The following is a 22,918-nucleotide window of genomic DNA, read 5'->3' as shown; positions in this document are numbered from 1 at the left end:
TAGCTAGGTTGTAAGTGCCTAGCTACCTTCCTTCCTCCTGTGATTTGGAAGATGAGATTATACATTTGAATTGCATCTGGTAATGGTTTTTGTGTCATGCACACTATCCCAGAGTGCTAATCCATAACGTTATACACATGACTTCCCTCCTATAAATACTTTTATATACAATAATTAGTAAATTTGGACACAGTTTAAATTTGGCATTTAATTGGATTACAGCGTACCTGAAAATCATCTGTCTGTTTTGTACAGACAGCATCTCTGTTTGTAAGGTACCTAGCAAAATCAAGGTCTTGGGTAGAGGCTTTTGGTTAATGCAAGAAGATAAACTGCATGTAGCTGCCACCTCATCAAGAAGTATTGAAAGTGTCACTTAACCTTTCTTTCAGTGACAATGATCATGATTCATACCATTAATTTTCTTATTTTTCTGTACAGGCCACATGTGATTTCATCAGGTCTAATATAGACCCCAACAGTGTTGATTCCCTTTTCTATGCTGCACAAGCCAGTCAGGCTCTGTCTGGGTGTGAGGTGAGTTCGAGACCCTAAACGAGACTTCCATGTCCTCTCAAGTAAACCTCAAGCCTTGTTTTTAGATAAAACTACCTTTCCTACTTTCAGCCTGCTACTAGGTAGCTGCATTTTGATCGTATCTTGGATACGTAGCTTATGAAGTGTTTTGGAATCTTTTGGTTGAATGGTGATGTTTACATTTATCTGACTCTAAACAGTTTTTTGTTTTCCTAGACAGTTTTGAACATTTGATCAGAAATTGACTTTCTTCCACTGGCAAGGCACGGGCCAGTAAAGCTTTTTATTTTCTTTCCTGTTTGTATATCAGTGCCATCAGTAGTAGCAGGTCTGTGCATATCTCTTGAAGTTTTATTTACTTAAGTTGCATCAACTATGTGTTAAAAGAACAGTTTAGATTGCAAAGCTAAGCAGTTAGGAAGTGCCAGGTTCACAGTTTAGCTTTTCCGTGTCCTTATTCCACAGAGGTGAGTAAGTCTTCCTGTGGACATCTACCATTTTCTCACCAATACAAGTTTGCCTACCTTTCACGTTACTCCTGATGGCAGAGAATCTAAGAGTTGCAAACCTTCCTTGCATCCCCAAAATCTTCAGTTCCTCAACTGGGAAGTTGAATGTATAATAGATTGCTGGAATGCTGTCAGAGGCAGAGCTGATGGTTATTGTAGCATTTTGGATCCTCTTCCTAAGTACTGTTGAGCCAAGAGGAGAATTACCACTGAGTTTTAGTCACAAACATTGAGAAAATTCTACATGGATTGTAATCTCCTTGGAGCAGGGACTGCTGTTCTGTTTGTATGGTAACTTGTGAGATGATCCCCAGGTTCAGGAACTGAGGCTCTTGGATGCTACCATGATGCAAATAATATTGTGAAGGCTCTTTTTTGTTTACACTGAAAAATTACAAATAGTAGAAGGCCTCCCCCCTCAGTTATTAAGGAGCCATAGCTCGGGCATTGAGCATGACTGCAAAGAGATTCAGGTAACGGTGCAGGGGTTGTTTAAACACTGGCTTACCTTTTCTGTGTTCTGTCTCAGGTTGCCATTTCAAATGAGACCAGAGAGCTGCTGCTTGCAGCTGTCAGTGAGGATTCATCAGTCACTCAGATCTTCCATGCTGTAGGAGCCCTCAGTGGGTTTGGGCTGCCTCTAGCTTCCCAGGAAGCACTTAGTGCCTTGACTTCTCGTCTTAGCAAAGAGGAGAACGTTTTGGCGTAAGTCTTGTTCAGAATAAAATTATTTAATCTGTTTTGTGCTGTTTCTTTTTGCAGGTGGCTGTTGAAATGAAGGTTGCCTGTGTATGTTTTCTGTATCACATTGTGGATTATATACTGTATTTTCATTGCAGGCATCTGCACTTTAGGGTCAGCTGCTTGGGGAGAAGAATCTGCTCTTTTCTGAGGATTGTTCACTCTGAGATTTTGCAAGCCATCTTCTAGTGTTTTCCTTTTCTGTGGAGAACCTGTACCCTGAAGCAAATACATTTTTTAGTTTATTTTTACCTCTGTAGAATTGACTCATTTTCTGCCTCAGTGTTGTCATTCTTAGGCCAAGCTGTGTCTAGTTTAGGAAAAATCCCTTGCCTGATGCTAAAAGTTATCTTGACATTTGGCACTGGAAGAAGTTCCTTACAGTGCAATTAGGTTAATGAACAAAGCACAAGAGACAGCCACTGCCCTTAGGAAGGGAAGAAAACTGCAAAATACTTTTTTCCTCAAAATTTGGTATGGTCCAGAACCTCATTTATCTGTACCAGTTTCTCAGGTACAGTTTCTCCTGTGTTATGTAGGGACTCAGGATCCTGGCTCTTTCTGTTTTTAAATTTTCTGAGCACTTTGTAGGATTGATGAAGCAAGTGAATTACAAATAGTTCCGATAGTGTGTTAGAACAGAGGAGGGCAAGTTAAAAGCTTCTGTGATGCTTTTGTTTTTTCTGACAACGCAAACCATCCTACTTACACACTTTTCATAGATATGCTATGACTTTGGGAAGTGCAGCTGAGTTTACCATATGCTTAGGGACGGGACAGAATAGTGCCTAGGTTGTGGGTTCTTGGCATGTCTGCATGTTCAGTCACCTGATCCATTAGAGTGGTTTTCTTGAATAAGGGGAAAATTTAACCTTGCTTCAGCAAATTTTTAGGAAAACTGAAATGATATAATAATCCTAGAGTGCTTTTTCCAAGGGGAGTAGAGGCAATAAAAATACAATGACTCAATGAGAAGTGTTCCTGTAAGACAGCCTGCTTCTGCGGTCCCAAAATGCTTGCATGGTCTCCATGCAATATCCATATGGGGAATATGTCATGAAATGCATAGTCAGGGCCCAATGCTTCCTTCATTCCCACTGGAAGGCATTGTGAGTCAGTGGCATCACCGGATTGTAATGTTGGGCCCACTAATGGCTCAGATCTCTGAAATTACTGTGAGATCGTTGATAATACATTGGTGCTATAAATGAATTGACTGCGGGGTGGGGAGGGGTTGCAGGAGTTTTTATAACCATTTGTTCCTTTACTAAAAAACAAGAAAGTTCAGCCACTGGTTTCTTACTGTCCCATCTTTGCACCATCCAAATTTACTTAGCATCTTTTTTTCAAAATGAGTAGAAAATTGCTTTGGGGTAGGGGTGGGTTTTGAAAAATGAATGGAAATTCTGTTAAAGCTGAATCAAAGCACTTACTTGTGTGTGCTATTCTGATATCATGTTCAATTGAAAATAAAATACCTGTTCTTGTGCATATATTAGACCAATTGTAAAGCAAGTGCTTTTGTGCAGTCCCTGTCCTTTTTAAATACACCTCTCTTGCTGAATGAGCAAATGAAAACACTGAAATATGAGTATTATGAACAAAAAATTGCATTAAAGTATACACGATAGCCTGATGCTCAAAATGGCTGCTTGGGGAGCTCATGATCAAAGCCATTACAAACTGCTCTCTTCCGTGAGTAGATTAATTTTCATGATCACTAGCAATATGGTGATAGTTTTGTGTGTCCTCTGAGATTCTTGTCACATGATCCAGCCTATATGAAAACAACACTTTCCCTTTCTTGTAGAATTTATTGTTTCATGAGATTTAAGGTTCTGCTAGCTGGTGTGACCTGCAAATTGCTCTCAGAATGTTTGTTTGAAAGAGAAGAGACACACAAGGGGTTGTGTCACACTTATGTCTGAGAACATGAGTCTTGATACAAGTAACTTGCATTTTTGGATATTAGTTGCCTTGCTTTAGTATTTGACAGAGACATTTTCTGATGTTAACCTTTATGCAGTTAACTTTACTTTGTTGTTAGATGTTCTGTCCAAATTTCTAACATGCTGCCTCAGTTGTCAGAGGATGACAGTTCTAGCTCTGTAACCCAGAATGGGAAGGGCTTCTTTCCCAGAATGGGGCAGCAAAACACTTATCTTCCTGTTCCACCCCTATTAGAGCAGAACAGCAAAATCAGGTATTGGTTTTACTTTGCACTTTGTTTTAGAAGAGCAGGAGAATGGAAAGGCTAAAGATTGTTTTAACTTCATATTGCTATTGTGCTGATTGCTAGCAAAGCTGTTAAGAAGGTCTGAAGATGATGGTATGCAAAATACTTTTCTATTCTTATATCAAGTCCAGTCTTCTAAATGACCCATTATAAAAAGCTGGCTTTTGTTTCCCCTCTGCTCTGCTTCTTTAGGGCCAGGGGAAAAGTCCCATTTCTTTGTTGCATAAGCAAGTCCTTAATTAAATTGCTTAAAATTAGTTGCAGTGAATTAATCCCCAGCTGTGACTAGAGCATAAGCAACATGTTTTGTGACAGATGTCATTGGCTGTGTTGGTAGCAGCTGTCAGATACGGGAGTAATGAGGAAATATGCCTACTGATTTGGGTGAGGGTCTGGGAGTTGGTTCAACTAGAAAGTACTTCTGGTGTACTCCAAACACCAACGTCTTCTCGTTTTCCAAATCCAGCGTCAGGAATGGGTAATATTTGCATATTTATAAGGTGGCTGTATTGTATTCAGAATTCTTTATAATGAGCAGTGTCAGAGCCTTAAATACAGATTTTTAGTGTAGAAAACACTTTACAAAATCTGTTTTCTTAAGAAAGTGTTCATGAAGCTTACATTAACTAACAGTTTAAGTCCTTGCTGTGTCTTTTAAAGCATGAAGTAGGCCATCCCCTGATGTAGTGGATTTAAGGGCTATGTATGTTAGTTTCACGATGTAGAAGAAATAAATAATGTAAACTAAGATTAGCATCTTAATATAATGTTTGTTAGCACTGTCTACAGCAGTTCCTGTACAGAGGTGGTCACAAACAGCATACAAGTGATCCCCTCGTTAAGAATGTCCAGCTGAATTCCCATTGTACTTCCTAGGAAGCACCTCTGGTCCAAGAATTGACTTCCCTTAGCCATAAAGATAGGTCAGATTATTTTCCTGTTGTTTGTTACCATTCTCCCAAAGAAATCTCCAGTGCAAAACTGAAAACACAAAACTTCGTCAAAGGTTGAACAGTTCTGGCATGCTAATAAAAACAGCTGTTCAGCATTGCGGCAGCCGTGTTTATTGATGCTTGGCATAATATAGCACTTTGTATTAATGCATAAGCAGAAATGAAGTTACCTAGAAACAAAAGTGAAACTGGCCAACTTGCCTGTATTCCTCTGACAAGTAGAGAGAAATGCAAGAAGTAAACCAACAGGTTAATGGAAAGTACACACTTCCTCAAATGGAGGATCCTAAGGTCAAGCTTCCAGATACTTATTTAGGGAACTGTAAATGGCCTCATTTTTCTAAGTATTAACCAACCACAGCTGTCATTTGTATCAACAAGAATCCAGGAATTCTGTCCCTGGAATTGTCCCACTTATTTAGGGGTCTCACTTTAGCTACTGAAATTAGGAAATTTTTGTCTTAATGTTTTATGTCAAAAACAGCTTTACCCTGGGGCGGTTTTCTGAACTTAATAGTATCCCTTTACTTGACTTTTTTTAAAAACAAAATATCTTAGGCACCTCTTCAGGTTTTGTTGTCCTCTGAACCCCTGAGAAGAATGCATTTACAGCATCTATTTCCATTTCAGTTGTAATTGAGACTGTGTAATTGCTTTGGGTTGAGCAGCGTTCTGCTTTTAAATAGGTAGAATCTCACATTGCTTATTCATCACTGTTTTGGTTTTCATTGTTCCAGAACTATTCAGGCTTTGGAGACAGCATCATACTTGTCCCAGCAGGCAGATTTGAGTAGCATTGTGGAGGAGATAGAGGTAAGAATGTTTGTGTTCCCTTATTATTCAGACTCTTTTTCTGTAGATCCATAAATCTTTTAAAATGAAAAAAAATCAGCTCATTTCCCTTTCCTTTGGTATGGGGTTTGCTTAGTAACTCATTTTAAAGCAACCCTCCACTTTGAAAAAGTTAATCCAATATTGTGGACTGTACGTCAAACAGAAGCAACCTTAAATTTACCATTTAAAACCCCCCAAAATTATTAAAGGTTTTTCAGGTTGGCTGATGCTTTGTTCTTGTATATTTCTAAAATTTCAGAGAGAATTTGGGTTAGAGGAAAACTCTGTGATCCTTGTGTGAATGCCTGATGAACACATGCCTTAGAGATAAAACCCAGTCCCTTAAGTTCCAGTATTTGTCTTTGCCTTTTGGGTAATTTCTTTCTCTTGCTTTCAGGACCTTGTTGCTCGTTTGGATGACTTGGGTGGAGTATATCTACAATTTGAAGAAGGACTTGAGACTACTGCATTATTTATTGCTGCTACCTATAAACTGTCAGATCATGTGGGTACAGAGCCAGCAATGAAGGAAGTATGTATTGGCTCTTTCCATCCACTGCTCATAGTTAATTATTGCACCTGGAGTCATTATGAGGCATAAGTAATGTGTGTAACTGTGATCAGGATTTGTCCATAATGAACAAAAATGTCTTCAGTAAACAGGAAGATATGAAAGGAGACTCTTTTAACTATCAGCTGGGAAGAAAGTACAACTTGAGTACAGGAGTGAGAAAAACCAAGCCTCAGAAGTACAGGAGGTGATGGCAAACCTATCTTGGTATTGCTTTTTTTAAGGCAGTTTTTTGAAATTTGTTGAAACAAAACTTGTTTTTGGAGATTTTGTTTCTTCTGTAGCACTTCACAGATTCAGAGTGTTGTACCAATGCTAATTAGGTGGAGGAGGTGGGAAACTTAAGTATCTTAATGAGAGAAATGAAGAGGAGGTATACTGGTTTTGACCACAATGTTCCCTAGAGGAGAGTACTGCTTTCCAGTTAGTGCACTTTTTGTGGGGGAGTATAGACACTAAAATTTGATGTCCAAACGCTCTGATGGCAGTTAAAAAAAAACTTGCATAGACCTAGGAAACAAATTAGATGCTCTGAGGGGGAAAAGGTTGTAGAGTATGGCTGGAACTCCTTGTATGTAGATAAACCTGCTGAGAAAATATTACTTCTGTTCAAATACTGGATAGTTTTTTTGCCCCTCTGCAGATGTTTGTTTGCATGCAGTTGCCCCAACGTAGTTGCAAGGTAGGGCTGTGTGAAATTTTGCTGGCCACTTTGTTTCGACATTGTTTTGACTCATTTTGAAGTTGAAACAGCAAAATCGAAACGAAACAAAGGGCTTCAAAACGTTCTCAAAACAAAACAAGGCTAGTGGAAATGTTTCAGAAGTCAAAATGTTTCGACCATAGCGTTGGGGATGGGAAGTCAGTCCAGCTGGACTGACTTTGCCTCCCCAGTGCAATCAACGAGCCAGGGCCAGAGTCAGCCCAGCTGGGCTGACTCCTTGGCCTCGGCCCAATCTAGCGAAATGTTGAAACAGCCTCACTGTTTCAACGAAGCAAAACAAAACAACTGTTTTGAATCCAAATGAAATTCAATACAAAACGCTATTCCGTCGAAACCTTGACACAGATCAAAACAGAACGGTGCCATTTCGCACAGCCCTATTGCAATGTGCCCTGTCTTGCAAAAATGTTTATAGCCAGGGTCACAGTTAAATTAGCCAGAAATTATTCTGGCAGGTTCTCTACAGGATTTTGTGTTCAGTATTTTGTAGGCAAATTTCACTTTTTTTTTTTTTTTTTTTACATATACCTTTATAATGTGCATATAATAATATAGGAAGTTACGCACAGCAGCCTGGTGCATCGTGAAGGTAGTAGGTGAGACAGTAGGGGTTAAGAATGAAGCCCATGTGTGTGGTGTCTTAAGTTCATTCCTGGTCTCTTTCCATGGTGCTGCCAGGCAAACTTGATGGAGCAATTTTGATGTCGTTCTGTAGACAGTAAATCTGATGAATGTGTTCCAGAATGTTAGAGTACCAATGACGTAAAAAAATAAATTGGTTCAATTAAAGAAAATTGTTCAGTGTTGAGTCTAACTCAGACTGTCAGGAGCTCTTTTGTTGGATCTTTTTCTTTTCTTTTTGTTCCTGAATGGATAAAATGCCTACTTTTCAGAAAGCCAACAGAGTCACTTCTAAACTTTAATAGATTTATATTTAAAACAACAGTTCATGGGTTTTTTGCAGTTTTTGGTCAGTGTGTTGGTTGTTTTTTTTAAGGCCCTGATCCTACCAGGTGCCCTGTGGGGGTAACATTACACTGCGCGGGATTGGTGTTAAATAGAGACACAGAGCTTCTACTTGCGTGCCTTTATTTGTCCTGTATTCGCTAGCATGTTAAATACAGACTCAGGGGTGGGGGCGTTGAAAAATTGGAAGCTATGTTAAAAGTGTGCAGGTAGGAAATTCAGTAAAGATGAAGATGTGTTTGCCTTCTGAGTTTGGTGTTTATTTTGATCTTGATCTTTGGACCTGCATTTTATATGCTGCCACTCTGTTGGAATAATGTGAGGTTTATGCAGGCTTTTGGATTTGATTACTAAGCCCCTCCCAGATCAGATTTTGGCTCAGACATCCCCCCTGAAATTGAAATGGTTTTAAGCTATTTTGTTTCAAAACATTAGTTCTTGTCTAAGGCTTGTGTATAACTGGAATCCCACGCTTGAACTACAGGCATCTGGCACACTACGTGTCCTATGCTGGAAACTTGGAGCCAAGAATGAGAAACCTAATATATATGCAAACCACCTGCAGTTTAGAGAGATGATACTTGTATTGTCTAAATAATGGAAACAAAATGCATTTAAGATTTTTACATTTAAGTTTGTGGATTTTAGTATAAGTGATAATAAGTCTTTGTCTTTGTCCTCTGCAGAAGACCTAATATGAACTCACAGGTATTCTGGGAAAAGATTTACACAGGAAAGGAGGTTGTTAGCATTTAATTAGACTGGCTTTTTTGAAATTTTTCAGGAAGCAGGGAGTCTTCCCACATTTGGCTTACACATGGTTTATTCACTCTCTTTCTTTCAGGATCAGATCATCCAGCTGATTAATGCAATTTTTAGCAAGAAAAACTTTGAGACACTCTCTGAAGCCTTCAGTGTGGCTTATGCTGCAGGCTCTTTATCCCAGAACCGCTACCACTTGCCTGTCATTGTGGTTCCAGATGGACCTGCAGCTGTTTCCCATCATCAGCCCATACTCAGGGTGAGCTCCCAGACCCAAATATAACATTTTGCCTTGGTGTGCAGTATCACAAGTGTGGGATGCTTTATTGTGTCAGGTAATACCTTTCATTTCTAATATCAGGTCTCATGTACATACTTATTTCATAAATCCTTTCTCAGTACCTATATGACTTGGGTTTTATGGACCTGCATTTACCAGAGACTAGGAGAAACACCACCACAAAAGCACTAATGTTGAACATGCTTGCCTTAATCAAAAGGATTACTAATGTTTCAGTTAATGATTTAAAGATGTTGTAAAGAACTCAGTAATCTGAGTGTACGTGATTTCAGACTTGGCGTGATTAGGAGACAATATATGAGGGATAGTCAAAGAAGATGGGATTCCTATAAATTAATTCTGTGTTCCCTCTTCCAAGAATTAGTTCCCTGAGCAACAGGTTTCCTAGGAAACATGGTGTTTACTCTTTCTCCCCCACCCCCCCTTCCTCCTTCTAGCTACAAGTGACCAATGTTATGTCCCAGCCACTGACTCAGGCTACTGTAACACTGGACTACGCCAAGTCTGCATCTACCAAAGCCACTGTTCTCCACCAGACTGCATTTGCCCTATCAGGGTAAGAAACAAACTTGCTCCTGTAGTTTGCTTTAAAGAAGTATAATGGCAGCTATGACAATATTGGATTTTTTTTGTCCTACTCCTAGCCTTTCACAGGAAGAAATGGTTGTTGCATGGTGGAAAACTTAGAGCACTATAGTCATGTTTAATTTGTTGGTGTCTCCAGTGACTTAAAGTTCTTTGGTAGTGATACTGAATCACTACTACATGTTATACTCCACTAATATTCTTTATTCTTAACGTGTCTGACTGCTAGGAGAAAATGCAATTTTTCTCTCCCTGGCTTGTTGAGGGGAGACTAAGAAAGTTCTAAGTAGTGCTGGTCCCTATAGACCTTTTATTTTGGGTACATTGGTGTATTCTGCTCATTACTCTGTCTTGTCTGACATGAAACATGCACTTAATAGATTTAATGAGAGCCGTGTAGCAGACCCTAAACAACCACAAGATCAGGATGATTGTCCTACAAGGTCAGGTCAAATTTCTAAAGCAGGTCAGATTTGTGGAGATGAGAGAAAAGTACTGCTGGTTACTATTTGATGGACACTTGTCTCTTAAACCCACTCTGTAAACCTCCTGTCCCTCTGCTCACAAGTGTTAATGGCTGCAGGTACTGTTAGTAATAATCATCATAATCTCTGCTTACAAGAGAAATGTTGGAGCACAGAGAAAACATCAGGCTGAAATGTAGAAGTGTCTTATTTTTAGAGAAATAGTAATATCTTCTTAACAGTGCTGAAACCATGCCAATGCTTTTCTGTTCTTTACATGCCATTTTTTTCATATTTGTAATCAGTAGTAATGGAAAATCCAGCATATGTTGCTCATTAGTTTTTGACTCTATAATTTCACATTCCCATATTAATATTCTAGAGCAAACTTTCTTTTTTTTACCTCTTGCATTTGCTGTCACAGCGATATCTTTGAGTTGAACTTCATGAATGTCAAACCTGCCAGTGGATATTATGATTTCTCTGTCAGTGTTGATGGCGACACTCGATTTATTGCAAACAAAGTTGAGGTAAGTATGTGTTTGTAGCCATTGTTTAATGAAATTATTACAGTTTACATTATTTGAGCGTCTAGCCTGTTATACTGTTTTTGTGCCTTTATAGTTTTTTGAAAACCTTTAGATTTTGACCTGGCCTCAAAACCATAAGATAGTTTTAGGGTGTATGTGCATGCACTTACAAAGGAGATCATTTTAAGTTACTGAACTGATTTATTTAATCGCTTTGAAAGTCAGACACTTATACATGCACATTAAATCTGTTTGTATTGGGAAATGACTGAATGAGGCAAGTTGTGGATCAAGGCCTTGTTCAGACAGACTTTTCCAATTTGACCACTGCCTGAGTCATGGAAGCATATTATTATATGAATACGTTAAGGTTTCACCCTAGATTTTCTCCTGTGAGGAAGATGTTTTCTCTAAGGCCCTTCACAGATTCCAAGCAATTTTTCTTTAAGCTCATCACTGACTCAGACCAGTGGTGGCAGATGGGAAAAGTGATGTCTACTGTAGGGGTTAATTTTTTGCCCTCAATTCTTCTGTAATGAAAAATATTAGCATTTAAAATTGTAACGGTTCAGTCAGGTTGGAGTGGAGGGAGAAGACACTTATTTACAAATGCTGACCTCTGCTGCGCATATCAAGTCGACATTATAATTGTAGTAATAATCGCACTCAGAGCATCAGAAGGGGATTGATGGTGTTACTTAAACTCTCTACAACCATGCTGTACCAGTAGGAATGCATTAATGTGGATGGCTTTGTGTGAACTGCTCCTAATAAGACATGTTATGGGGGAGAGCTGCTGAGGAAGCTACATTTTTTGAAGCTGTCATTAGTGTTAATTGTCCCTAATGCACTATAGTTTTTGACAGTAATGAGCTAACCTGGAGGGCTATTACTCCAAGCAGAAAACTGCATTTCCTGGCATTAAAGTATTTGTGAGATGTGTTTGCGTGTGATACAGTTTAAAAAAAAGGCAGTGTTGAACAGCACTGGAAGTGCCCTCACTTGACTTTTAAATTAAGTGTGGTTTAAATTCTCAGTTCTTCCACTCCTGTTATGGGATCAAACTAAAGCTCTGAACTCTAGTTAGCTTAGGCAGGACCCATCACTCCTCCTCCCTTTCCCCTCAAAAAAATCTGTCTGACTTTTTTTTTTTTTTCTCCTTAAGTTTTGTGTTGCAAAGGTTCAGTCAAAAATGACAGGACAAAAAAATTTGCTCTCCCTGTCTCTTCTCTCTTCTCCACCCGCCCCCCACCCCAGACTGCACAGTTACAAGGCCTCTAGATAAGCTTTCTGCAGAGATGAAAATGTACATGGAGGGGTAGTGCCTGACTCAGTAGTAACTATTTGGAAACAAGCTATGGTGGATGATAAGGGAAAACGTCTTGGCAGTGAAACAGATTCTGACTCTCCACAGAGTGTTTTATGAGCTGTGAGAACAACTATGCTAATTAAAAATTATGCTCTGCAGCAACTGCTTATGTTTGGGAGGCAGACTGAAATAAATCCTGCTGGCCTTGATGGGGTACTTAAATTGTCAGCTGTTGAGGCAGGGACTGCCTTTTTGCTCTGGATTTATACCACACGTGGCACAATAGCATCCTAATACACAACAGGTCTCCCAGGGCTACCACAATACAAATCATAAATAACCTACTCTAATTATGAAGGGAAATCACTAAATTAAAGTCTAGGTCAGTATCATTTGGGAAATAATGCTTTGTTTTTGCCTAGTATTAGAGAATGTGCAGAAACCTTATTAGACATCTGCAGCAATAAAGCTATAATTAGTGACTGTCGAGAGAGTTCAATTAATATCCCGTTAAGGGGAACAGAGAAATGTAGAACATTATGTTAAAAAAAGCAAGTAAAAAAATGCATCAGATTTAATGCATAATGTCCATTAATTTGAAATAAAACCTAGCAAGATCTGGATGCTTGAGCTGTTTTAGTTGTTCTGGTATCTAAAAAGGAACAGGTAACTATCTGATGCAATAAGTATGCTATACTTTAACTCACTGTACTTTGTGAGGTCTAGAGGTTTAAGGGGCTTGGTGTAGGAATGCTGGCCCAATATCAAGTCTCAATGATCTATCCCTGGCAGTTTCCTTTAGTTTTGTTTTCTGTCTCTCCACACCTTCCTACAATATTGTATTTTGTGGAAAATCCTGACAAAGGAACTGGTTCCAATATTTTTAGGATTCACTGGGCCTGAGAGTAAAGAGAATTTATAGTAATCTGTAGAAAACTGTTGGCATAAACTGAGTTTGCATAGATATAAATAGACTATACTAAGCGGTTTCTCTGTTGTGCTTGGCTGCAGCTGAAAGTAAAGGTCTCCACTGAAGTTGGTATTACAAATGTGGATCTTTCTACTGTGGATAAGGATCAGAGCATTGCACCAAAAACAACAAGGTAAAGCTGCAGTATGCACAATGCCTTTGTAAATGACAGCAATGAGTCTAGGCTATATAGGTCTTCAGTTCTTGATCTAGTGCAACAAAAGCAAAGAGTCTTTTGTTCTGGATTGTCGTCAGATCTGTATCTGTTCCTTCTTTCAACTCAATCCTTGGGAGTTCGGTGGAGGAGAAAATGGATTGATTTTTGATGAAAAAAATGCAGAAATAAGCCAGAAAACAAAGGGCCCTTTTTGTGCTGGCAGTACTTAAGGTAGTGAATACAGCTGGTTAAAATAATTGCCTAAACATTTATGGCATTGGCATAATTCCTCTGGAGATGATTTTCTAACAATATACCTATGTTCCCTGCAGGGTATGATCATAGCATGTACAGGCAGACCCATGCTAGCTTTAATCTAGTAATCTCACCTGACAAGCAGCAAAGAAGCAGTAATGCCGATTTTGCTGTGTGCTGTGCAAGACTACTGGGTGCCTGCATATATGCTTGCAGCTAGTCTGCACAGGTGTCTGTCACTGCATCTTTATTGCCTTTGGCACTTGCGTCAGTTAGGCCTAGCACAAGTGTGTCTCTGCATGCCACAGTTGCACCTTTGACTTCAGTTGAAACATGCTTTAAGGTAAATGTGTGCTGTAGGAAGTGGCTGCCATCATTTGTGGGTTTACCACAAGTCTTTCTTAACTATTGTTTTTGCCTTAAAACCACGCACCACAGATGGCTTACAAAAATAAATTATACTAAAGAACTGCACTATTTTGATTCGTGGGAGGTGGTGATGAGACAGTGAAGCATTTTAATTCTCTTAACTGATGGTCTGTTTCAACAAATAATCTGCAACAAGAAGCCGTGTGAGTAAACTGATACTGTAAGCTAGGCTTGTGTGTGTCAGTCGCTCTGAACTCCAGTTCCCCTGTTGAAAAACCACCTCAGTCATTTTTTTTTCTCCTCGCTCCAGGGTAGCTTACCCAGCTAAAGCCAAAGGATCATTCACAGCTGACAGTCATCAGAATTTTGCCCTGTCCTTCCAACTGGTAGACATGAATAGTGGAGCTGAACTTATCCCTCACCAGGTCAGGACAAATTCTTGTAGCTATTCTGCCATTAAAATTCCACCTCTTGAGGCATCGTAAGCAACTGTTGCTCTTTTTAAAGCTTTCTTGGAGTGTGAAAATTATTTTATAGTCTGTATGAAATGGATCGTGATGGGGAAAATTGTTGATAAATACAAAAGGTGGATGGGAAAGAATGCTGGGTATGAAGTAGGGCTGTGCAAAGCTTTGGTAACTCATTTGATACGGTGGAGATTTGACCCAATTCGGCGGCCAAATCTCCGAATCTGAATCAAATCGAATCAGGAGACCCTTTAATCTCTCTGAATCTAATCAGAACCCTCTGAATAGATTCGGAGAGTTTTGGAAAGATTTGATGATTCAGACATAGACACAGCTTTAAATGTTTAAAACACTTCCAGTCTGCCAGGGAGTATGTGGAGGATTCCCTCTCCCCCCACCCCACCTCGGCAACTGGTGCCTCCTGGGTCAGGGGTGGGGGCGGGGGGACACATGGGGTCCCCCACAGCCGATCGCTGTGGGGAATGTTCCTCATGTGCTCAGCGGTGGACCAAGATGCATTTCTGGTTCACTTCTGTGTTTGCTGCCGAGCATGCAGGAGAGCTCCCCTCCTCATTCCTATGGGATGCTCCATCTGCCCCAGCATCGCTGTGTTGAATCACTGTCCCCGATTCAGGCGGAATCTGAATTGCATATGGCCCATTTTGCACACCCCTAGTATGAAGGGAAGTGAATTTAGTTTATATACATTTTTTGCCATATTTTTAATAAACCTTTACTAAACTCGATGCTGCTGCTTCCTTAAATTAACAGACAAACCAGAGTGAAGGCATTTTCTCTTTGAAAGTGCATTTCTTTCTTGAACATAGCCAGTTCCTGAAAACTTTAACTTTCTTGAGATTGCATTTGATGTTGTACCCTCTTGCTCATAGACCAGTCATGTGCTGTAGTAAAACATCTGAAATAGAGCAGTATGGCTACAGCAGGAAATGCCAGATGTTGCAGATGCTTTCTGGGCAGCGTTGATACCTGTATTAGTCAACTTATAGTGGGAGGGCTTGAAGTCAAGTGAATATGCCAGGGATCCAGGAGTCAGGTTTCCAGGATTCTGTTCCTGGCTCAACTACTGCTTTGCTTTGTAACCTTGCACATATCTCTAGTTAAGCTGTTTTCCCATCTGTCAAGTATGATTGTTGATCTTTGCCTGCTTCACTGGTGTCAAGGTACTTGAAGGTCCTCCAGAAGGTATAGATTATAATGTTGCTGCTTTCCATTTTAGACATTTGTCCGACTCCACAATCAGAAGACTGGGCAGGAGGTGGTGTTTGTTGCAGAACCTGACAACAAGAATGTGTACAAGTTTGAGCTGGACACTTCTGAGAGAAAAACAGAGTTTGACTCTGCTTCTGGCACCTATACGCTTTACTTGATAATTGGAGATGCCACTCTGGAAAATCCAATCCTGTGGAATGTGGTATGTTGCCAAATATGCAGCTGGATGTTTCTTGAGATCACTGATAGTGTAGCAAGGAGCAACAATAGAAGCCTGAATGAACAAAGAGAAACATTACAGTTCTTTATTGCTGATCTTTTTTCCTGCGTTATTAATAGACTCTGGTCTTAAAATGTGAAAGCTGAATAAATGCAAGAGCAAGAGGAGAATGAATTTTCAGCTCTGTGTGAGATGGAACAGAGGGTGTTAGGGTTTTGTGGACATGGACTCAGTAGAGGTCTCTAACAGAAGTAACATGCATTTATTAGTTGGATATGAAAGTGTCCAGCTGTGAAGGGCAGATGAAGAGTATTCGCTTCCCTCTTCAGAAAATGAACTATCAGTTAAAAACTAAATAGGATGTATCTGCAAGAATTTTTCAGTTTAGAGGGACTGGGTTGCATATAGGATCAGAGGGAAGTATGGCTGAAAAGGACCTGGCAAGCCATCTAGTCTTGCCCCCATTCAAGGCAGGATCATCCCTGACTCAACTGTCCCAGCCAAGTATCTGCCCAACAAACAGGTTTCCCTCAATTTATGCGGGTTCCATATATGCAAATTTGCTCTTATGCAATCACCCTTTTTCTTCCTAAAATTCCTTATACGTGAGGTAAATTCACTCGTATGCAATCAGGGCTCCGGTTCTCCCCACTCACCCCAGCCCCTGGGCTGCACTGTGCCACGGTGCAGGCAGATGGTGTCAGCTGCTCCCAGGTCTGCTGCAGTAGCTGGGGCGAATGGGAAGAAGCAGAGCCTCTGGGGGTGTGGGGCACAGTGCAGCCCAGCGTCTATAGGCAGCTGGCGTTGGCTGTTCCTACAGCCACTGCAGCAGGGACTAGGGTGAGCGGGGAAATGCGAAGGCCCCAGGCTGCAGCAGGCAACAAAGTGGCAGGAACTGCGAGTGGGTGCAAAGCTCGGGATGTGGTGGCGGGAGGCCTGTGGCTCTTGCTGCTATGTGTCCCCCAGGAGGGCTGGGGGGCTGCAGCGGGATGTTCTTGGGGGGGGGCATGCTGTGGGCCCCCAGATCTCTGCATAGGACAACAGCAGGCTAGGGCCAGCAGAGCCACCAGGCTCTCCAGGGAGCTCAGCGGGAAGGTTGTGGGGGCTACAGTGAATTTGGGGGTGGCAGCTTCCCTCCCAACACTCTTTTCAAGGCACAGGGAGAGTATGTTGTTGCTTTGTGTGCGCTCCTGGATGGAGTGCACCTGGCCTGATCTTGTAGGACAGTCATCCTGATCTTGTGGTTGTTTAGGGTCTGCTACATGGCTCTCATTAAGTCTATTATTTCAGTGCACATTTCATGTCAGACAGAAGAGAGTGATGAGCAAAGTATACCAATGTACCCAAAATAAAAGGTGCATAGGGACTAGCACTACTTAGATCTTTCTTAGTCTCCTGCTAAGGAGAGAAGAATCACATTTTCTCCTAACAGTTAGACATATTAAGAATAGAGAATTATATTAGTGGGGAATAGCGCGTAGCAGGAATGCATTCCACCCAGGACAGCACACAAACCAACAACATATTCTTCCTGTGCCTGAAGAAGGGTGTTTATACCTAAAGGCCTGCAAAGAACGATTTTTCCAACTATTTAGTTCATCCAATAAAAGCTATCACATTTACCCAAAGAACCTTGTCTGCCTACTTTATATGGAATTTGTGTAAGGAATGTCTATAATTTTTTAGAGCATTTTATCTCAGCATGGCATTTTATCTCAGCATTTTGTAATATGTCTCGATTCCATTTCAGGCAGATGTTGTGATCAAATTCCCGGAGGAGGATGCTCCATCCACAGTCCAGTCAAAGAACCTTTTTGTTCCTAAGCCAGAAATCCAGGTATAGCCAAAAAGAGGACAGTTGTTTCTTATGTCCAGTCATGCTAAGACTCATTTGATAAATAGCCTGTCACAAAGGAGCATCTTCATCATGTTAGTGATGCCAATTAAAGGAAACAAAACTTACCATAAGGAGCTAGTAGCCAAACTAAACAGCAGACATAAATAAATATATAAGACTTTTATTCTATGAGTGCAGCAGTAAAATTGAGGGGATCTAAATATGAGCATTGGGACATCCTTCTTAACCAAGAAGAGGCCCTAGGAAGTGATGTGCTTCCAAAGATTTTTGTCACCTTTCTAGTCAGCTCGTCAATGGAGATATGCATGCAGTAGACCCGGTGGTTCTCTGCTTGCCTGAGTACAAGAAAATGTGACCACAACCAGAAAGCATGGGATTGCGTTGTGAGTGGCTAGCTAGACCTTGCATTGACAATATCATGAGGGGATACTCTTGATCAGAATTAATGGGTGGGAACCATGAACAGGACTGAAACTTTGTACTTGCTGCAATGAAAGTTGTTCTTGAGTAGTGCTTCTGAAGGGCTTCTTTTCACAGCACCTGTTCAGAGAACCTGAGAAGAGACCTCCCACAGTGGTGTCCAACACATTCACAGCCTTGATTCTCTCACCACTTCTTTTGCTGCTCATTCTGGTGAGTTGAGCTCATTCTGGTGAGCTGCACATGAGACCTTCTTTCCCCACCCAGTCCACAAACCAGCACAGGAGATGTGTTTAACACCTTGTCACCATGCCGTGTAACAGACCCTCTGTGGTAGGTTTGGAGGAGGTACTTAGCAAAATACATCTGTTTTGCTGGCTTCTAGCTGTTTAAGAAATGCTGAGTGATGGACTACCTTTGTGAAGTCAGAAGTGGGTTTGTTCCAGCTAGAAGCATAGTGCCTTCTGCCAAAAGAACTAGTTAGTGATACCTTGACTCCTGGTCTTTATTGGTCACTGTATTTAATAAACTAGCTCTGCAGTTGTGGCCATTGTTCTGATAGAGCTTGGTAGAACTCCTGTTTAGAAGGGCTGCTTAAGAACTTGAGAATGTTTCACTGAGTGCTGTAGAATAGAAGTTTCTGCTGAGAAGACGCATGTAATTTGGGTTTCGTTTTTCTTTCAGTGGATTAAGATTGGTGCCAACATATCAAACTTCAGCTTTGCTCCCAGTACCATTATCTTTCATCTGGGTCATGCTGGTAAGTGCCAGAGGCACATTGCTCTCAGTGACCTCACACTGGTTTTACAGATCAGGGCTGATGGTAAATGGACTCACAACCTATTAACGGTAATGACTTAATAGCATAACATTTCTCTTGTTTTCCTCTGCCTTCCTGCCTTTCAGAGTTGTTAATATGGTGATAAACTTGTTTTGGCCATCAGCTTATAACAGCTGTCATTACACTGGGCTTTTCTTGCATGCCATTTACCTCCATTTAAGAGCGCTTTTCGTTTCTAGGGGTTGCACTTTCTATTGTGTATTTACCCTTTTGTGAATGGGCTTTTTCTGGAAGTGGAGAGAGGATGGAAACCTGTAAGAGTCCTTTTTTTTTTTTTTCTAGGTCTGCTCCTGTAGACCAACTTGTCCAACCATTCCTGACCAGGAGGATTTACTTCTCCCTAAGGTCTACCAGTTTCACCCCTGTAGAGTGGTGTTACTTTACTAGAACTCCCAGGTCTTTCCAATTTGGGAGAACTCAAGACTCAAATCTTTCTTTGTCACGTGGCAGCATGTTGCTGTACCCCTTGACAGGTTCCTATGAGCTCCTAAAGGCCGAAGCCCCTCACAGAGCTGAGAGGATCTTAGTCCCTTAATGTTCTTAAACTTCCTGTATTATGTTTGCCATTCAAGAAAACAGCTAGAGATCACGCAACCCATAAGTGCTATACCTGTGTCAAGCATTGATTCATGAAGCCCATCTTGAGATTTTTCTCTTTTTTTGTCTCTTCATAGCCATGTTGGGACTTATGTATGTCTACTGGACTCAGCTCAACATGTTCCAGACCCTAAAGTACCTGGCCATCCTGGGTGGTCTCACATTCCTGGCAGGAAACAGAATGCTAGCTCAGAAAGCAGTTAAGAGGTAAAGGGAAGTGTTGGGGCATGGATGTAATTGGAGGGGAAGGTGGTAATGTCCATAATACCTGGTGTCAGAAAACAATATCAGTTTTTATACTACTGCGAGATGGACATTTCAACAGTGTCCACTTGACCTTTGACAGCAGAGGTACTTGAAGGTGATGGGGAAAGGAGTTATTGTCAATGAGAACCAAATTTGAGGTGTTTGTGGTCAAACATCATGGCCATCATGCTTTCTTGCAACTCTGGCAGCAAGGCACAACCTGTTTCTTTGCTTGTTTGCTGTGTGGTGTGTTAAACTTTGAGGAGGGTGATTTTACTGGCTTTTATATCCAGAGTAGCCGTGGATTAAAATTTCCTGTAAATGTATTATGCCTTCTTTTTGCAGCTCCACTTACCAGGTAAATGCTTTTATGGTTATGAGGAACTTGTATTGCTTTTCGTAATGGTATTGGATGGTACAAGGTTGTATTAATGTTAGTGGTGAGGTTTCTATTGTCACTGGTCTTCATAATGCTTAAAAGGGAAATGCAGTGAAACTACAGTTATAATATGTTGTGCATGTCACATTTCCCTGCCTTTCCTACTATAGAAAAGATAATTTATTTAGGGAAGTGGAGAGGTCTGAACAAGAAGCAGCTGCTCTTCTGAGTCTTGTGGAGAACATTCTCTGCCCAGTTTCTGTCTTCATGCATTGAACTTTCTGATGTAGGCAAAATTTTTCACGAATGTACTGTTCTGAGCTTAGATAGCTAACACTGCTCCAGCATAGCTGGTATAACCTGAGCCCTCTCTCCAGAGTAACCAGTCTTCATGCTAGTGTGAAGCCTGGCTTCTGGCTTTGTCCTTTGAGGTGTTCTAGTCATAACTAGTATATTTTCATTGTCTTTCCTCCTTGGAAGAAGTTTGCATTTGTGCACGCTTGTATAAACATCTGTGGGCTTCCACTTTGTATTTAAGGATTTCTCTGACACTAAGATCAGAACCTTAAAATCCAAGAAAGAAATAGCATTGTCAATGACTTTACACGGGTTTATTTCCTCTGAAAACAAACGGTGTTCAGTTCAGCTAGGCAAAGACAATCGGCTATGTTGAGCCTCCTTCAAGCAACGTTTCAGCCATCTTCCTTAGAAGAGTGTTTCCTTTCTCCTTGTTAGCACAGGGGTTCCATCAGAAATAAATTGCTAGCAGAGTTGTGTTTGTCCTGCATTACTGTATTTTAGTGATTGCCAACTACCACTATAGCAAAGTCACTTCAAGCTATGAAGATTCCTTTAAATGGTAAAGAGAAAACCAGAAATTGTTACTGTCTTTTGAAAAAACCTCTAAGTTTCTTAGCAAAAATAACTGGGGAAAGTGGGTGACTTACAGCTTATCTGTCTCAGCTCTACCAGGGCTTCTTTTAGCACCAGCAGGTGAATGCACGTAATTTACTACTTACTTATCTCTGAATGCCCTCTCAATGTTATCTAGCAACTAGTAAGCTACTAAAAGGCCTTGTTTACTAGCTTGCTGCTCACCCCTGCCATATTATCAGGTACAACAATAATTAAGCTGACATCTTGAATCAAGCCACTGTCCTCTTGTGGTAGCAGAAAATTAATAACAGTAGTGCTTCTCATGCACACATTTATCTCAAAGTTATTGGAAGCCCTGGTTTTGCTTTTTACAGTTTTCTTTCATGTGCCCCAGCTCATGGAGCAGGGCTACTCTCCTTCTCACTATTCTCTCTCTCTTTATCCCTCTCTCCTTTTGGCAGGATCGCTGCAGAACAGAGCAGTAGGTTGGCAAAGTATAGAACGCTGCGGTAAAAGGGGGTTTTGCTAGTGACCAGCTCTTCCTAGAAGTAAGGGCCCTTTTGGAACTTGCCTTTCCCAGGCATGCTGGCTGCTTCATTTCATTCTCATTGCTCACTCCTTGGCCAAAAGACATCTTAGCTGAAGCTTCTTCCTAGCCTGGCACGTATGACTTTGAGTCTGGGATGGGATGTACTTTTCACTACGGCTGTTTTAGTTGTCTGGTATCTGTGTTCACCAAGAGAAAATTACTTCTTGGGTGGTGCCTCCTGCTTCCATGATCATGTGCTAGGTACATACACAGAACACAAACACATCCTTTTTGTGGTGGACTGAACTGTGTCATAATGATAAAACACAAGTTAAGGCTTGTTTTTAAACATTGTGTTTTATTCATGACTGTAAATGAACGACTTGTAAATGCTGGCTAGAGGCAAGAGTAAGAAAAGTTGCCACAGTACAAGTTCTTCCCTGCAGCTGTGAATACTCCTTGGTTCTGCCTTGCAGTGTCTAAGTTATTTTATTCCAATGCATCTGTACCAAAAACTGGCAGTCGGGCAGGATTATAATGTTCTGGCTTTGTATAGTAACCAAATAGCCATTAGGAGCCAAGCTAGGATGTATCCCAAGTATAGCAAATTCAGTTGATTTGCCCATGGGATAATTTGCCACTGTAATTTAATTTGTTCTTGTTCTGATCCCCTGCCACCATTATCCGCTCTGGTTAATTCACCAGAATGCAAACAACTGTGAATTATCTGGAGTTTACTGCATGACATTAAACTATGTGATGGATGCCACACTGTCATCAACTGTCATTCCTTGTAGGTCTGCAAATCATGTTGGTATCTCCCCTCTGTCGTTTTCAAGTGGCAAGACCCTTAATTTCTGCTCTTAGTTTGGGAGCATTTACTGTGTCCACTACTTACTATGTCTCTCCTAGACATACCATGCAGAAGTATTATAAGATAAGACTGCCCAAATTGCTTCTGTGCATGTGTGTGGTGATCTCCATATTTCTCCTATGTGCTGAGTTCTTTCAGGGGCAGGAAGAGTAATGGGAGAAAATCAGTAGTATGTTCATTTGATGGAACTGAAGTCCTCCCTCTTTTGCAGCTATGTAGTAATTCACAAAGCTCATGACCCAGATTTTCTAAGGGTGTAGACTAAATGTTGAGCCCTAAGTAGTAATTGCCATGTATGCCTCTGCATTGTTGATGCTTCATAGAATCAATGAATCGGAAGGGACCTAGACAGATCATCTAGTCCGACCCCCTGCCATGGCCAGGAAGGAGCACTGGGGCTGGCAGGGGTCATAAGACCCCAGCCAGGTCCCTATCCGGTCTCCTTTTGAAGATTTCCAGAGAAGGTGAGAGCACCACCTCTCTGGGAAGCCTATTCCAGGCTCTGGCCACCCTTACAGTGAAGTAGTTCTTCCTAATATCTAGCCTAAACCTGTCCTTCCTCAGCTTGTGGCCATTGTTCCTGGTGACTCCAAGGGGGGGCCTGGTGA

General features: G+C 41.0%; 1 protein-coding gene across 2 annotated transcripts in view; it reads left to right on the top strand.

Annotated features, from left to right (window-relative positions):
• RPN2 (ribophorin II) overlaps positions 1 to 22,918 on the top strand; it is a 29,511-nt gene that overhangs the window by 4,860 nt on the left and 1,733 nt on the right. Inside the window, exons 3-17 of one of the 2 annotated variants that reach the window (XM_019539653.1) lie at positions 442 to 537; positions 1,576 to 1,751; positions 5,714 to 5,789; positions 6,208 to 6,342; positions 8,916 to 9,092; positions 9,572 to 9,690; positions 10,608 to 10,713; positions 13,034 to 13,125; positions 14,084 to 14,198; positions 15,478 to 15,672; positions 17,441 to 17,527; positions 18,086 to 18,181; positions 18,653 to 18,728; positions 19,484 to 19,613; positions 21,369 to 21,455. In XM_019539653.1, the coding sequence (XP_019395198.1) occupies positions 442 to 537; positions 1,576 to 1,751; positions 5,714 to 5,789; positions 6,208 to 6,342; positions 8,916 to 9,092; positions 9,572 to 9,690; positions 10,608 to 10,713; positions 13,034 to 13,125; positions 14,084 to 14,198; positions 15,478 to 15,672; positions 17,441 to 17,527; positions 18,086 to 18,181; positions 18,653 to 18,728; positions 19,484 to 19,613; positions 21,369 to 21,420 (1,728 nt within the window). In that variant the 3' untranslated portion in view covers positions 21,421 to 21,455. The remainder of the gene's footprint in view (positions 1 to 441; positions 538 to 1,575; positions 1,752 to 5,713; positions 5,790 to 6,207; positions 6,343 to 8,915; positions 9,093 to 9,571; positions 9,691 to 10,607; positions 10,714 to 13,033; positions 13,126 to 14,083; positions 14,199 to 15,477; positions 15,673 to 17,440; positions 17,528 to 18,085; positions 18,182 to 18,652; positions 18,729 to 19,483; positions 19,614 to 21,368; positions 21,456 to 22,918) is intronic. The other variant, XM_019539655.1, reaches the window with a different exon arrangement.

The sequence above is a fragment of the Crocodylus porosus genome, unplaced genomic scaffold, assembly GCF_001723895.1.
Source record: "Crocodylus porosus isolate Cpor-Errol unplaced genomic scaffold, CroPor_comp1, whole genome shotgun sequence".
Taxonomy (NCBI): Eukaryota; Metazoa; Chordata; order Crocodylia; family Crocodylidae; genus Crocodylus; species Crocodylus porosus.
Note: the sequence above shows the minus strand (reverse complement) of the source record. Positions and strands in the feature narration are given on the sequence as shown.